This window comes from Peromyscus californicus, unplaced genomic scaffold (assembly GCF_007827085.1).
Source record: "Peromyscus californicus insignis strain IS unplaced genomic scaffold, ASM782708v3 Scaffold_7__1_contigs__length_154581171, whole genome shotgun sequence".
NCBI lineage: Eukaryota > Metazoa > Chordata > Mammalia > Rodentia > Cricetidae > Peromyscus > Peromyscus californicus.
The window spans coordinates 94,840,100-94,856,710 of record NW_026294595.1 but is presented as its reverse complement, the minus strand read 5'-3'; the positions used below and the strand labels follow the sequence as shown (position 1 = coordinate 94,856,710).

Below are 16,611 nucleotides of genomic sequence, written 5' to 3'. Positions count from 1 at the left end.
ATCCAGAGATGTGTATGTCTCAAAAGTATTTAACAGAGCTGGGCTGAGTGGCCAGGCTATGTTCTCTGCTGCTTAGGAGGCTGACACAGGATTGTGAGATCAAGGTTTATCTGGGTTAGAGAGTGAATTCACGGCCCACCTGCATCTCAAAATGAGAGTGGAAAGAATTGGTGATATAGCTTAGCTGTTGAGTGCTGTGGAATAATCTTCTTGGACACTGTAAATTGCCACTTGAATTGGTTTAATAAAATGCTGATTGGCCAGTAGCCAGGCAGGAAGTATATAGGTGGGGAGACCAAACTAAAAATGCTGGGAAGGGGAAGGACGGAGTCACCAGCCAGACTCAGAGGAATCAAGATGAGAATGCCGTACTGAGGAGAAAAGGTACCAAACCACATGGCTAAACATAGATAAGAAGTATGGGTAATAATTTAAGTGTAAGAGCTAATTAGCAATAAGCCTGAGTTACTGGCAGAGCATTTATAAGTAATATAAGTCTCTGTGTGGTAATTTGGAAAGCAGCTGCCCGGTATTTGGGAGTTGCTGGTGGGACAGAAACCCCACCTTCAGTTGAGTGCTTGCTTAGTCTGGGCAAGGCCCTAGGTTCAGTTTATAATGTGGGGCTACAGTGATGGACAGAGGAAAAAGAACAGTGGAGACATGAGCTTTGGTTTGGGACCAGAAGGACTGAGTTCAAATCGTGACTTCTATTAGTAACAGTATGACTTGGATAAACCATTTAAAATTAGATTTTTTAAATTTTCTTTGTTTAATTTTTATTGTTAATTTTTTGACAGGGTCTTACGCAGTAGCCCAGGCTGTCCCAGGACTTACATAGCCTAGGGTGACATAGAACTAGCAATCTACCTTTTTCAGACTATTGAATGTTAGGATTTCAGGTGTGAGCTGCCTTGTACTTTGAGCAATTTAAATGTTAAAGCCTATTCTTTCTGTGCCCTTGATAGTTGTATAGGCTATACATTTTGTTTGGACAAGTTAAGAGGGAGGATGCTAACACGTTATTAATTCAATTTTTGCTTAATTTTTTATTGTAGTTTTTTCAGACAAAGTCTTTCAATGTAGCCCTGGCTCTCTAGGGATCTCGCTCTGTAGTCTAGATTGGCCTTGAACTCAGAGATCTGCCTGCCCCTGCCTCCTGTGTGCTGGAATTAAAGGCATGAGCCACCATGTCTGACTGATTTATGTTTTTGAGACAGGATCTCATGTAGCCCATGTTCCCTTAAACATAGAAGGTGGCTGAGGGTGCTGCTGGACTCCTCATTCTCTAGTCTCCACCTTCCAAGGCTGTGATTACAGGCATGCAACACCATGCCCAACTTAAAATTATTTCCTAATTTTTAAAAATACATATTGGAAGCCAGGTATGGTAACGTGTACCTTTAATCCCAGCATTGGGGTGATGAGACAGGGGGATCTCTGTGAGTTCAAGACCAGTCTGGTCTATATAGTGAGTTCCAAGATAGCCAGCACTACAGAGTGAGACCTTGTTTCAGACAACACAAAACAAATAAAAATTGGCTAATAAATAACTGACTTTCCAAGTGACATTCTTGCCTTTGTACGTGTGTCTGTGTTTCTTGTTGTAGAAACGTATGAACCTTCTGAGCAACCAGACCAGGCTCCCTGTAGCCTCACCACACGAGAACAAAGGAATAGCCGATCTCAGACCTCTGTTGAGACCACACTGCTGCCTACTCCCTTTTCCCTAGGGTTTCTGGAGCCACCTTCTTGCCATGTGTCTCCACCATCCACTGGAACCCCTCTCCAAATAACCGCATCTACTTTCCAAGTCCATGATACTGTCCCTGATTCATCAGTTCAGATTAAACAAGAGCCCATGTCTCCTGAACAAGAGGGTAATATGAGTGCTGTGCCACAAGGCTCTGCTTCCAATGTGTCCAAGGAATTACTGCAGACTAATAGTAAGTAAGCTTTTCTCTTGAGTTCAGGGTGTTCTGAAGGACAGTTATAAAGCCTATTAAAACAAAATCACACATGGTGCTGTGTGCTGTTAGTCTAACACTTGGGAGGCGGACACAGGTGGATCTCTGAATTAGAGATCAGCCTGATCTACAGAGCAAGTTCCAGGTCTCAAAAATAAAGTAGTTGTTTTAGTTAGTTGTTTTGTTTTGGTTTTTTCCCCCAGAGCTGAGGACCAAACCCAGGGCCTTACACTTGCTAGGCAAGCGCTCTACCACTGAGCTAAATCCCCAACCCCAGTTTTTGTTTTTGTTTTTTATTGACAGATAATTCATATAGGAAGGTTGTTTTCAAATACTTCAGAAAACATGGGGTCAGGGAGATGGCTCAGTGAGTAAAGGTGATTGTCACCAAGACTGGTGACCTGAGTTTAATCCCTAGAATCCACTGGGAAAGAAGAGAACCTGGACCCCCACATACACACCTGTGCTAATACACACACATAAAAATAAATGTAAAATCTTAAGAAACTAATAAAATTTCAGAGAATGTAATTTAAGTTTCATTGTTCCCTGCCTTTCTCAGAGCTTAATGAATTGATATCACATTGACATTTCCAAAAGGTTTCATTTGTCTTTTAATACTTGGGTTAAGATTGGTTGGCCTGTTTATCGGTAAGGTGTGTACTCTGAATTACTCAGTACTTAAATGCCTGTATTACCTCAGATGTAAGCCAGGACTGATAAAAACCTGAGAGGCAAGTAGCCATGTTGGCCACAGCATTCTGGTGTTTACAGGTATTAACAGGAACTTGTGTGGGTTGAGAAGTAGCCAGGGCTTTAACACTTGCCTGGTTTAGCATTTGAGAATAACTTCTTAGCTGTTTTCATTACTACAAATCCTGTCATATTAAAAACTCAGTCAAAAAAACAGACTGTCCAAATGAAACAGCTCAGCAGACATGAGCTAGCCAAGCGAGCCTGCACCTCAAGTCTGATGCCTGGAACCCACATAAAAAGAGCCATGCAAGCCGGGCGGTGGTGGCGCACGCCTTTAATCCCAGCACTCGGGAGGCAGAGCCAGGGCGGATCTCTGTGAGTTCGAGGCCAGCCTGGTCTCCAAAGCGAGTTCCAGGAAAGGCGCAAAGCTACACGGAGAAACCCTGTCTCGAAAAAACCAAAAAAAAAAAAAAAAAAAAGAGCCATGCAGTCACACAAATCTGTAATCCCAGCACTCCTGGGTGTGGGAGGTCAAGACGAGAGAATTGCTTGGAAGCTTGCAGGCCAGCTAGCCTGGAGCATGAAGCACAGCAGCAGAAAACGAGAGAGCCTGCCTCAATACAGTAGAAGGCCAGAACTGACAGTCAGGACTTGTCCTCTGACCTGCACACTTACGCCATGGTATGTACACACACACACATGCACACCCTGACAAAAGTAAAGATGAGCATTGTGTGATTCCTTAAGCTAAAACAGTTTGAAACATTCCTTCAGCTTCTGCTCCTGGTGCCCTACTGCAGTGCTTATGTAGATACTGGTATCAAATGTCTGTGTTTATGGGGTTAGTGTTTAGGTATTTAAAACTACAGTGCCTTAGGGCTGGTGGGATGACTCAGTGAGTAAATGCACTTATCACCAAGCCTGGAAACCCGAGTTTAATCCCCAGGATCCATACTATAGAAAGAGAGAATTAACTTCTACAAATTGTCCTCTGACCTTCACACATGCCCACATACACAAATAAAATACAGAAAAAAATTTAAATTTATGCATGAATGATGCTGGCTTTTGAAGACATTATTTAATAAAAATTAACTATGGATCTATTATTTTGTTACATATTTCCTATCTTTTTTTGGGGGGAAGGCTGCTGGAGATTGCATGTTAGGCAAGGCCAGTACTACCACTGAACTACAAACATCCTGAGCTGTATTTCAGTCTGTCTTAAACCATAAGTATATGTTTGTTTACATGTAGACTGTATAATGGAGAAATCATAGTTTACCGTAGTCTGACCTTTATCTGTGGGAGCTGGGGAGTAGGTTCTGTGGATAAACAGTGAGGACCCACGTTGTAAGCCCAGAACCCTACAGTAAGATGGGACATAGACTCACAAGTCTGTGCAGCCAGCCTCCAGTACACAGCGCAGTGGCAGAAGGAGGTCGCACCTGAGAATGACTCCCAAAGCTGTCCTCTGACCTTCTCCCAAGTGCCTGGGCACGTGTGCACTGGAGGTAATCCTTGTATGCATGCACGCGCACACACACAAAGGAAAGCACAGCCTGTGTACCATTAAATATGTGAACGTTCACAGCAGAAGAAAGGTCAGTAGGCAGTCCCTGCCTGCAGAAGCTGATTTTCTGTTTGATTTCCTGATGCAGGAGTGGTCAGTGACAGCTGTCCGGTTTACCCAGCCATCCCTGCAGTGTTAACATCAGAGTCAACAGGAAGTTGCCAGGAGGCTAACCAAGATCAAAATTTTTCTGTGGAGCAAGGAAATTGCAGAAGCAGAGAAAACTCTCCCTGCTCCCAGTCTCCTGGTCTCCCTGGAAGAAACAGAGGTGAAGAGACCGCCAGAGGCAGCAGTGGGTCTGAAGCCTGCAGCAGCTCTTTTCTAAGGCCGTCTTTCACTTCCGAGACCCCTGTGGAGAAGGAAACTCACTCTGCAGCTGAACTGTGGGCAGAGTCCACACTGGCATCAGCTGAGACCAGAGGAAGCAAGAAGAAGAAGAAACTTCGGAAGAAGAAGACACTGCGGGCCACCCACGTTCCCGAAAACAGTGACACCGAACAGGATGTGTTCACTGCTAAGCCTGCAAGAAAGGTAAAGACCGGAAAGGTAACTAAAGGGGAGAAAGTCACGACGTCCATCTGGGAAGACAGCAAGACTGGTCGGGAGCAAGAAGCTGTCGGAGATGAGCCAGACAGTGAGTCCTCCCTGGAAGTCCTGGAAGTCCCAAATCCCCAGTTAGAAGTGGTTGCCATTGATTCTTCTGAATCTGGAGAAGAGAAACCAGACAGCCCATCGAAAAAAAGTAGCTGGAGCTCTGCAGAACAAAACCCAATAGAGACTTCTCGTTCTGGTTGTGATGAAGTTAGCTCTACCAGTGAGCTTGGCACCCCCTACAAGGATGGCATTCCTGTCAGGTGAGGGTCGTTACCTCTGATCACCAGCTTTCACTGTCTTAATCCCACCTTTCGAGAATAAGACCACTATTACAGTTTAAAGCCAGATTTGAAGCAAGCTGTACTGGCCAGGTGGGTGGACTCTGACCAGATCCATACCCAGGTTCCTGGGAAATGGCCCAGAATCAATTTGGCAAGGGCTTAAGAAGGAGAACCCGTAATTCATTGCCATTTCCAATTCCAGATCCATTCAGGAGCAAGCATGTGTCCTGAAGTACCTCCAGTCTGTGAACCTTCTGCCCACATGTGATCCAGCACATCCAGTGTAGATGGGTCAAAGAAACTTGTTTAGGGGAGTGAAAACCATGTGCCTTGTTATCTCCCATAAACAGTAGCCTCCAGCATTTCAGGAACTATCTGTCCTTGGGCAAGAGGCTTGCAGATCAGAGGCATTTTTGTTTAATGGATCTCTTAGGCATAGTAATTAAAACTTAAAATGTGACTTTGCCTCTCACAACTGCTTTTTCATTTGCTTTTTTTTTTTTTTTTTTTTTCCCCGAGACAGGGTTTCGCCATGTAGTTTTGGTGCCTGTCCTGGATCTCATTCTTTAGACCAGGCTGGCCTCGAACTCAAAGATCCACCTACCTCTGTCTCCTGAGTGCTGGGATTAAAGGTGTGCACCACTATGCCCAACTTCATTTACTCTTTTAAGTAGAACTTTAGAATTTATAAATCAAAATTTATGTGAATGAAGTTATGAATAGGGAAAAATCAAACTTGGGAGTTGGGTTTTTGTTTTGTTTTTGTTTTCTCTTTTGACTGTGTTGTAAATTTCAAAGAAATTTCAGGTGGCAAAATTGATTCTTTGAGTTAGAAAGTCTTTAGTTTTGCCACCTGTCCTGGTCTCCCAGATACCAAGATATTTTTGCTATTATTTTTCAGTGTGGCAGAAACTCAGACGGTGATATCCTCCATAAAAACATCTAAGAACTCTTCAGGTAATTGTTCTGTTTTGTTTAAGTAGCCTCAGGGGAAGGGGTTTTTAGAATAGGAGATAAAATGAAACTTTAAACCAGACAGTTGCCTGGCTCAGCACCAAGTCTGTAGGTCCTGGACTTTGCAAGCTGAGTGCTCACATCTGTCTTAGCTGGTTCCATTTTCTGACCTCATTAGTTTTAAGGTTGTTGTTGTTGTTGTTGTTTTGTTTTGGTTTTTTTTTTGGTGGAATCTTCCCAATGAAGAACTTAATGACGTTCAGCTTGGGAACCAGGATTTAAGAGAATCTTTTGGTGATTTAATTCAAGTCCTCTAGATGGTTGTGATGGCTTTGACTTAGTATCTTTTCAGACTGTAGCAGACATGTCTCTGAACCTATTTCTGTTTTCCAGAAGTATCTTCAGAGCCAGGAGATGATGACGAGCCTACAGAAGGGAGCTTTGAAGGACACCAAGCTGCAGTGAATGCAATTCAAATATTCGGAAACTTGCTGTATACCTGTTCAGCAGACACAACTGTCCGAGTTTATAATTTGGTGGTAAGAATAATGTTTTGAGTATCTTTGGTTGCAGTCTTTAAAACTCACTTATGTGTCTTTAACATAAATAAAGGGAACATGCTAACTTTGCAGGGGTTGTCGGCTGATCCTAGATACGGTGGATCATCCAGTCAGCAGGGGCAACTCTGCCTTCTCCGGTCACATTTCCCTAAAATGTAGTTCTGAGAGGTACCTCTACCGTATCTTCCTCTCTCCATTAGAAAAAGAAGTCCTGTGCTTTATTCTCTGAACCAATATCCATGGCAAAGGGCATAGGATCACACCAGTAGGTGAGGGTCAGTCAGTCCCCAACCTTGACGTTAGTGATAGGGCCAGATGCTGCACAGCAAAGGAAGGATGAAATGAGTATTGCAACATATTTGCGGAAGAATTTTTCCCTGGTGATTAATTATAGAGTCCAAGTTCTTACAGAAAGTAACATCTTTCTATGCCTCACCCTCAGTATAACTGAGCACTTTGAAGGTTTGAATTTCTGTCACAGCTACCTTTGTCCTCTGCAATGGTAACCAAGACTTTTAAGGAACACTTGCAGGACTTCTGAGCCAACACCATGAGTGTTACTATAGGCTTGTTTACTATAGGCAAGCAGGCATATAATCTAGAGGCATGAGAAATACCGAAAATGATCCCAGAAAGAAAGCAGTGGTATACAGAAGAATGAGTATATACTCCACAAGAGCAGAGCTGGGTGTGGTGGCATATGCCTGTAATCCCATCACCTGGGAAATAGAGACAGGAGGATCAGGAGCTTAAAGCTAGCCTCTGGTACAAAGGCTTGAAGTGAGTTTAAACTACATAAGTCTATGTGTCAAAAAAAAAAAAAAAAAAAAAAGCCGGCGGTGGTGGCGCACGCCTTTAATCCCAGCACTCGGGAGGCAGAGCCAGGCGGATCTCTGTGAGTTCGAGGCCAGCCTGGGCTACCAAGTGAGTCCCAGGAAAGGCGCAAAGCTGCACAGAGAAACCCTGTCTCGAAAAACCAAAATAAATAAATAAATAAATAAATCTAGGAAATCAGGTCTAATTTTCAAGTTGTGAGGTATGTGTATGGATGTGTATATATGTATATTCTAAATAGATCTTGTTATATGCACAGATATAGCATGTAAGATCATTTTTAAGAAACCATTCCTAAGCCACTAGGACCACTGATAGCACCTGACATTTTTTAATTGTTGAGCATTCTCATAAGCTGGTAATCAAATGCATAACTTCTCTGAGCAATTAGCAGCAATTTGTATTTACTAGGTTCCTTGGTCCATATATTAGAAAAACTGGACCTAGGCATTAAGTATAATTCTCCTTTCTCATTGTGAATCACCAAAATATTTTTGGTGTGGCTTAGTAAATACATAGTTATAAATATCTCACTATATGTGACTTTGCTGGGCATTCAGTGAACAACATGTTTACTGAGCACACTTTGTGTACTGACTAGCATATTTGGGGTGAATATAACAATGGACTGGACGTGTTTGCAAGTTTTTATTAACAAAAGGCATTGTCTAATTCCTCAATATTAGTTACTTTTCTATTGCTGTGATAAAACACCATGACCAAGGAGTCTTCTAGAACGCAGGGTTCATTTGGGCTTATAGTTCCAGAGGGTTGTGTCCCTTAATGTTGGGAACAGGCTGGCAGCAGAAATGGTGGTAGGTTTAGGAAACTCCATCTTGAACCTTAGGCATGAAGCGGAGAGAATGAACTGGAAATGCCCAGATCTTAAACTCTCAAAGCCTGCCCCCTCTGACACACATTGTCCAGTAAGCCTGCACCACCGAAACCTCCCCCAAACAGCACCACCAACTGGGGACAGAACGTTCAGATACCCAAGACTATGGTAGACATTTCTAATGCAAACCACCATACCTTCTAAATCCTGTAAGTAATTATTATCTGACCTATGCTTGATTTTTAGAGTCGGAAGTGTATTGGTGTCTTTGAGGGCCATATTTCCAAAGTGAACTGCCTCCTTGTCACTCACACCTCTGGGAAGAATTCTGTCCTTTACACTGGTTCCAGTGACCACACCATTCGCTGCTATAATGTCAAGGTAGGTGGTTCTAGAGAAATCAAAGTGGTAATATTGAACCTTTAACTATATTTTCTGTCATTCTTCTCATTTGACTTTCTCATTTTGTTTCTGAGCATCTTTTAGCATGCTGATGCCATCTTAGATAGAAGGTTCAGCATAAACCACATTTTCCACTTGTTCATCAGTGTCTATTACTACATGTAGGTAGGTAGGTAGGTAGGTAGGTAGGTAGGTAGGTAGGTAGGTAGGTAGGTAGGTAGATAGATAGGTAGGTAGATAGATAGGTAGGTAGGTAGGTAGGTAGGTAGGTAGGTAGTTCCCTTGGTTTTTCTCTTAAATGTTCTTTCACATTATATGCCAGAATTAGTCTTCGTTGCAATATTTTTATTTATTTGTTTGTTTATTTATTTTCCTTTGTGTGGCTTTGGAACCTGTCCTGGAACTTGCTCTGTAGCTCAGGCTGGCCTCGAACTCACAGAGATCCACCTGCCTCTGCCTCCCGAGTGCTGGGACTAAAGGCATGCGACACCACCACCTGGCTAGTTGCAATATTTCTAATTACATTTGTTTACTTACTTTGTGCATGTATGTGCATGTATCTATACACATGTGTGTCATGTCATGTGTGTGGAGGTCAGAGAACGACATACCGAGTTTTTTCTCTTTCCACCTTGTGGTTCAAGGGATCAAACTCAGGTCATCAAGCTTGGCTGCAGGAACCTTTGTCTGCTGAGCCATCTCACTGGCCTCTGTTAATTTAATTTCTTTAAAAGTTAAATTTTGCCGGGCGGTGGTGGCGCACACCTTTAATCCCAGCACTCGGGAGGCAGAGCCAGGTGAAACTCTGTGAGTTCGAGGCCAGCCTGGGCTACCAAGTGAGTTCCAGGAAAGACGCAAAGCTACACAGAGAAACCCTGTCTCAAAAAAAAAAAAAAAAAAGTTAAATTTTATGGGGTCTATAGAAATAAGTCAGTTGATAAAGTGCTTGCCTTGAAGAAGACCTGAATTCTATCCCCAGAACTCACTTTAAAAAACTGGGCATAGGGCCTGCGAAATGGCTCAGTGGAGAAAGGGATTTGCTGCCGAGCTTGATGACCAAAGTTCAAATCGATGGGATCCACAGGGTGGAAGGAAGGAACCAGCTCTGCAAGCTGTCCTCTGGCCTCCACACAGGATCTCCTGTTCCAGGCTGGCATCAAACTGACAGAGAACTTGTGGGGCTCCTGCTTCTACCTCCCAAATACTGAGAAGCAGGCATGAGCCATCACACCCAGTTTACCACGGGCTGGGGATGGATCCCAGGGCTCCCTGTCTGCTGCACAAATACTCAACCTACAGAGTCACATCACTAGATGCAACTTCATAATTTATCTTTGTTCATTTAAGAAGCTTAGCACTCAAGTCAGCCCTTTTAAGAATTTATGCATTTTTAGTTAGAAATACCAATATCAGTAGACTGTTTTTTGATAGTACTCTCACACCCTGAGATCTTGACTTATATTTTAAAGAAGAAAAATACCTAAGATAGTCTGCTGTGCTTTTCAGCCTCATTTTAAGTGTTTTGAGGAGCAATTATTCACACATTTGCCACTATCCTCTGTTAGTAACGGATTGTTTGGGGTTTTGGCGGGGTTTTTTTGCTTTGTTTTTTCAGACCCGAGAATGTATGGAACAGTTAAAGCTAGAAGACCGAGTTCTCTGCCTTCATAATAGATGGCGAATCCTCTATGCTGGACTGGCAAACGGCACTGTGGTCACCTTCAGCATGAAGGTTAGTGGTTGGAGGAGCAGGCTGAATTTCTCCACCATTTGTAAGTAGAATGAGTTTATATGGGGGGAAATAGCAAGCTGCCCTTTCTTTCTTCTGGTTTGAGGAAGCAACAGAACTAGCCTTTATTTAAAAGCAGTTATCTTCTAGTTGAAGTGAAATCAATCCTCCATTCTGTCTGCTCAGACTCACATGTGCCAGGACCAAAATGCAGCCGTACTAAATTAAACCAGGCCTGAATATTTGGGCCAAATAATGAGTCATAGGTTAAACCTGTCTGTCTCATTTTAAGAGTGACACCATGGAAAATAGATCTGAGTTCCCTGACGGAACATAGTCGAGAGCAGAGGAGGTGAAGACATACAAGCTGTTTGTGTGTTCAGCTCCCTCACGTCACTTACATAGTCAGGCTGGCGCCCTCTTGTGGCCTCCATGGGGACCTGAACACACATGGCGTGGCACCCCCCCCACCCAGACACACAAACATACACAAGTAAAATACTCTAAAATTATTCAAGGAAATGGGTAGCTCTCAGTAGAGATTTTCTTTGAAATATCATGAGATATATATATCAATCATATCTTTTGGAGGACAAAACACAGTGGGAAGATAGGCACAGTGATTGATACCTGTAATCTCAACACTAGGAAGGCTGAGGCAGGAGAATTTCTGTGAGTTTGCAAGTAGTCTGGGCTGGCTACATAGTGAGTTCAAGGCTTGGCTGGGCTGCTTAGCAAGACCCTGTTTCAAAAAAGAAAAAGAACTGAAAGAATCTCCAGAAACCACTGCAGAAACTACACCGGAGTCAGTTGGTTATTGGGGCAGGACAGTTGAGTTTGCCCTGCTAGATTAGGGAAGGGAGGTCCCAAGCAGCAAAGAAGGTTGGAGCTGATGTGCCAGGGATTGGAACATCAGGATTTAGGGTAGGCAGTAGATGTTAGTTTACAACAGTTTTGGTTAGCTGGTTTTGAAGTTTTCTTGCTAAGTTGCTCTAACAGAATGTTGGTTTGTTTTTCAGAACAACAAGCGACAGGAGATCTTTGAATGCCATGGCCCTAGGGCTGTCAGCTGTCTCGCCACAGCCCAGGAAGGTGCCCGAAAACTGCTGGTTGTAGGATCTTATGACTGTACCATTAGTGTCCGTGACGCACGGAACGGACTACTGCTCAGAACCCTGGAGGGCCACAGCAAGACTGTTCTTTGCATGAAAGTGAGTAAATAGATAGATCTGAACGCTATTTCCACTACTGTGTGCTGTGTTCTTAGAATCTTGTAAAGAGTATAGTCAAGGAGATTATGGTCTTCTGTACTTGGGTCACAAAGTGACCAACCATTTTTAATAACACTAGGAAGGAACAAATGTATTTTATTGTAGTGTGGGCACACTCTAATGCCCTTCTAGGACAGTTAATAAGTTGGTCTGCATGAACCTGGTGATGTTCTGGCAGGTTCATCACAGTGCCTGGTGATAAGACCTGCATTTCCATTTAGAAAATTTGTCTGAGAAACATTGTTTTATGCACAGTTTATATTCATCTCAAAATAGGATGGAAATTCCCATTTGCCAGTGTGTGTTAAAGTTACTTTGCACAGAAGCTAATTCGTTGACTGTTTTTCTTTAAGGTGGTGAACGACCTTGTGTTCAGTGGTTCCAGTGACCAGTCGGTCCATGCTCACAATATCCATGTAAGCTGTGCTGGTAAAGTGGAAGGAAGTTTTGAAGGCTTCTCCAGTTCTCTTAATTTTTAAATCTGGCCCATTATCTAGTAAAAAGGAATAATAACAACTCCATATGCATGCATGTGCTCTTGGGTGATTTCAGACCACCTGGAAATTCTAACCTCATCAAAAAACTAATCAGAGAAAGACTCAGAGTTTATGGAAAGTTTCATTTGAATGCCTCTTTTAAACTTGCAGGCCATGGCTCTCAGAGTGTTTAAAATAGAACAGATAAAAACAGCTGAGAGGCTGCTCTTAGATCTCAGACGCAGCACAAAAGCTCAGTTCCTGCTGTGCAGATGGAGTCCAGTCCATCCTGACTTGTTACTTGGGACCAGTGAAATGATAAAAGTGAGAGTATAGCTTGGCTGTCATCCTTACTTCAGGGTTATCTATTTGTATATAGCTTGGCTGTCATTCCTTACTTCAGGTTTATATATTTGTATACTGCATGTGCATACATAAAACAGATATCTTGGGTATAAATATAAAATTTGTTCCAAATACACATAGCCTGAAGATGATTTTGCTTTTAGGTGTCTGAGTTTTGACTGTGACCTGATACATGGGGTGAGGTATAGCGTTTTTTCACCTGTGATTGATGTCTGTGCTCTAAAGTGTAGATTTGGGGGCATTTATGACTTCTGGATCAGGGATACTCACACTTCAGAAATTGAGGGGCTAGTAAAGGTGCTTACCACAAACCCTCTAAATTAAGTTTCATTCCCTGAGCCCGCACGGTGGGAGAGAGCTGACTCTGCCAAGTTGTCCTCCGACCTCCAAAATTTGTGCTGTGGCATGTGTACCTATAAAATACACAGTCAATAAAAGTTAAAGTTGGGGGATATGTGTAATGTTTTCTGTAAGGAACAAACAGTACTGTGAGAGTGAGAACTTGAGCTGTTAGCATTAGAATAGCTGTATTTGTTTACAGGATCCTCAGAACTTTACAATCATAAAATGTAGCTGGAATACTAAAAGCCAGTCTAGTGATTGTCCCTCTTTTCTGGTGCAGACTGGTGAGCTTGTGCGCATCTATAAAGGTCACAATCATGCAGTGACTGTGGTAAACATCCTGGGGAAAGTGATGGTGACTGCTTGCCTGGACAAGTTTGTTCGAGTCTACGAATTACAGGTAGAATTAGGCCCATGTATTTTGCATGACTGCTTTCAGGAGATTGTCTGACTGGAGTAAGGTCGCATTGGCACCTTCAAATCTGCACTTTCAGAAGCCTTATAAAATGTTTAGGTAGCAACCAGGCCAAAGATTACACTCAGAAACCACTCTGAGATACTTGCTCAGCCTCCCAGTTGTCAAAACTAGCAAGGTTTTTAACTGCCTTCCTTCTCTCTTGGTTGGATGGGGTGGATAGGTGGACAGGGATTGAGACAGGACTGTATAGCCCAGACTGGCCTCAAACTCCCAGTGTAGCTAAGGATGTCTCTGAATGCCTGACCCTGCTCCCTTCACCTTCCAAACGTTGAGCTTAGTGTCACCATTGACAAAACTCAGATGCTTGCTGATGAGTATCCCCAGCCTCTTAAAACCTGTCCAATTCTCCTCGAAGTTGCTTCGGGTTTGAGACTTTGATCGTAAAGACATTGGTTTCACATCCTCTGTTGACTTAATTCTATTACTTTTTTTTCTTCTGCCTAAGTCCCATGATCGACTGCAAGTTTATGGAGGACACAAAGACATGATTATGTGTATGACCATCCATAAAAGTGTGGTGGGTATTGCTTATTTTGTCAGATGTTTGCCTTTGAATGTGTTTACTTAAAACTCCATATGCTGATAGTAATGTGTCTACTTTTACTCCTTGTTAAGTGACATCTTACCAACTTGATTGTGATGTGCCCCATTACTGAGTGCCTCACTTCTTGTCATAATAGTGGGAAGTAACCCAGCAACATTTGTAACACAAATTGCTAAACGGTCTTACTAATAAAAAAAAAACACAGAGCCAGATATTGGGGTGAAAGCTGAGAGATCAGAGGGATAGAACAAGCCAGCCACAAGTTTTTACCACTAGGAAATCCTGAGCCCAAGAGAGCTACTTCCTGTATATAAGCTATGCCTTATATACCTTTCTGTGCCCTGCCATCTTACTTCCTCTCTCTACCCAGTTATATCACTTTCTCTTTTCTGCCCAGCTCTATCACTTCCTGTCTGTCTGTACAGACATCCAGACCTGTATAGTTACCTAGTTCTGGGATTAAAGGCGTGTGCCACAATGTCTGACTCTGTTCCCAGTGTGGCCTTGAACTCACAGAGATCTGGATGAATCTCTGTCTCCCCAATGCTAGGATTAAAGGCATGTGCTACCATTGCCTGACCTCTATGTTTAATATAGTGGCTGACTTTTTCCTTTGATCCCCAGGCAAGCTTTATTTGTTAGAGCACAAATAAAATATCACCACAAACATTGTTGAGCATTCTCTTTTTATGAATAGCTAAAATAAGTGCAGTAAAATCTATTACCACTTTTAATGGAAGACATGATTAGATGCTTAGAAAAAAAAATGAGCGATGATTTTGCAGACATGCTCTGAACAGGACACGGGAAACCAAGTCAGAAGATTTGGCCAATGTGGCATTCTTACAGCCAACTCACCTAACCCTGCTTAACTAACTTCCTTATTTTTTAGACAGGGTTTTACTATGTCATCTTGGCAGGCTTGGAACTTACTATGTAGACCAGGCTGGCCTTGAACTCAGAGAGGTCAGCCTGCCTCTGCCTTTCTGCCTCCCAAGTGCTGGCATACCACTTGGTGCTACCATACCTGACTCCCTGGTTTTATTTTTAATTGTGAGGTTGAACCAGGATGGATGTTTTCGAGCGCTTGAGTAGTAAAACCCTTTTTTTGCAATGAATACAGGCTCCCAGTTAGTTAGCAGTGCTGTCCCAGTACAGAGTAAGTGCCATCCTTTCTGTGAGCCACAGCTCAAGGGTGACCCTCGAAGGGGCACAGTTTCAAGGGGCTCTGACCAGAAGGTCAAGAAATTACTGCCCCACTTTGGCGTCTTGACCCTGGTTTTACATGAGGTTTATATGTTTCTTTATACTTCATGAAGAGTGTTTTTATATTTGTTTCTTCGTGTAAGTTTAGTCTGATACCCTAAACCTCTTTCTCCAGATTTACACTGGTTGTTATGATGGAAGCATCCAGGCTGTGCGGCTGAATCTGATGCAGAATTACCGCTGTTGGGTAAGCAGTACGACCATTGTCACCAGACTTCAGAGTTGCTCGGTCCTGGGCTGGTTTATAAATCTTCATGATCATCAGTGTAGCATTTGGGTTTCGTGGTCTGCTTTGTGCCTTTTACTGTATGACAGAGAAGCTTCATTTTGGAAAAATACACAAATGCTTTTTGACTTTTCCACCCCCTTTTTTGGTTTTTCGAGACAGGGTTTCTCTGTATAGTTTTGGTTCCTGTCCTGGATCTCACTCTGTAGACCAGGCTGGCCTAGAACTCACAGAGATCCGCCTGGCTTTGCCTCCCAAGTGCTGAGATTAACTGCCTGGCTCAACTCTTTTTTTTTTTTTTTTTTTTTGGTTTTTCGAGACAGGGTTTCTCTGGGTAGCTTTGCGCCTTTCCTGGGACTCACTTGGTAGCCCAGGCTGGCCTCGAACTCACAGAGATCCACCTGGCTCTGCCTCCCGAGTGCTGGGATTAAAGGCTTGCGCCACCACCGCCCGGCTTCAACTTTTTTTTTTAAATAAATATTTTTATTTTATAATTAATTTAATTTCACATATAAGCCACGGATTCCCCTGTCCTCCCTCCTACCACCCCCCACCCTTCCCCCCCATTCCCACCTCCTCCAAGGCAAGGTCTCCCCTGGGGAGTCAGCCCTGCCTGGTAGATTCAGCTGAGGCAGGTCCAGTCCCCTCCTCTCTGCACCAAGGCTAAGCAAAGTATCTCAGCATACATAGGCCCTAGGTTTCAAAAAGCCAGCTCATGCACCAAGGACAAGTCCCAGTCCCACTGCCTGGGGGCCTCCTAAACAGTTCAAGCTCATCAACTGTCTCACTTATCCAGAGGGCCTGGTCTAGTTCCGTGGAAGCTCCTCAGCTATTGGTTCACAGTTCATACATTTCCACTAGTTTGACTATTTGTCCATGTGCTTTTTCCAATCATGGTCTCGATATCTCTTGCTCATATATTCCCTCCTTTCTCTTGTCATTCGGACTCCTGGAGCTCCACCTGGGGTTTGGCCATAGATCTCTGCATCTGCTTCCATCAGTCACTGGATGAGAGCTCTATCATGACAGTTAGGGTGTTCAGCCATCCGATCACCAGAGTAGGTCAGCTCAGGCACTCTCTCAACCATTACCTGTATGAAAAGAACTTTAAGTCCCTGAAGAAAGAAATTGAAGAAGACGTTAGAAAATGAAAAGATCTCTCATGCTCATGGATAGGTAGGATTAACATAGTAAAAATGGCAATCTTACCAAAAGCAATC

The 16,611-nt window shown here is 43.1% G+C and overlaps 1 protein-coding gene across 2 annotated transcripts in view; it reads left to right on the top strand.

Moving 5' to 3' along the window:
• Positions 1-16,611, top strand: part of Znf106 (zinc finger protein 106) — a 58,077-nt gene that overhangs the window by 33,994 nt on the left and 7,472 nt on the right. For both annotated transcript variants that reach the window (XM_052724273.1, XM_052724274.1), the window contains 11 exons: positions 1,608-1,943; positions 4,322-5,087; positions 6,010-6,065; positions 6,456-6,601; positions 8,538-8,672; positions 10,309-10,425; positions 11,442-11,633; positions 12,047-12,109; positions 13,158-13,277; positions 13,801-13,872; positions 15,281-15,352. In XM_052724273.1, the coding sequence (XP_052580233.1) occupies positions 1,608-1,943; positions 4,322-5,087; positions 6,010-6,065; positions 6,456-6,601; positions 8,538-8,672; positions 10,309-10,425; positions 11,442-11,633; positions 12,047-12,109; positions 13,158-13,277; positions 13,801-13,872; positions 15,281-15,352 (2,075 nt within the window). The remainder of the gene's footprint in view (positions 1-1,607; positions 1,944-4,321; positions 5,088-6,009; positions 6,066-6,455; positions 6,602-8,537; positions 8,673-10,308; positions 10,426-11,441; positions 11,634-12,046; positions 12,110-13,157; positions 13,278-13,800; positions 13,873-15,280; positions 15,353-16,611) is intronic.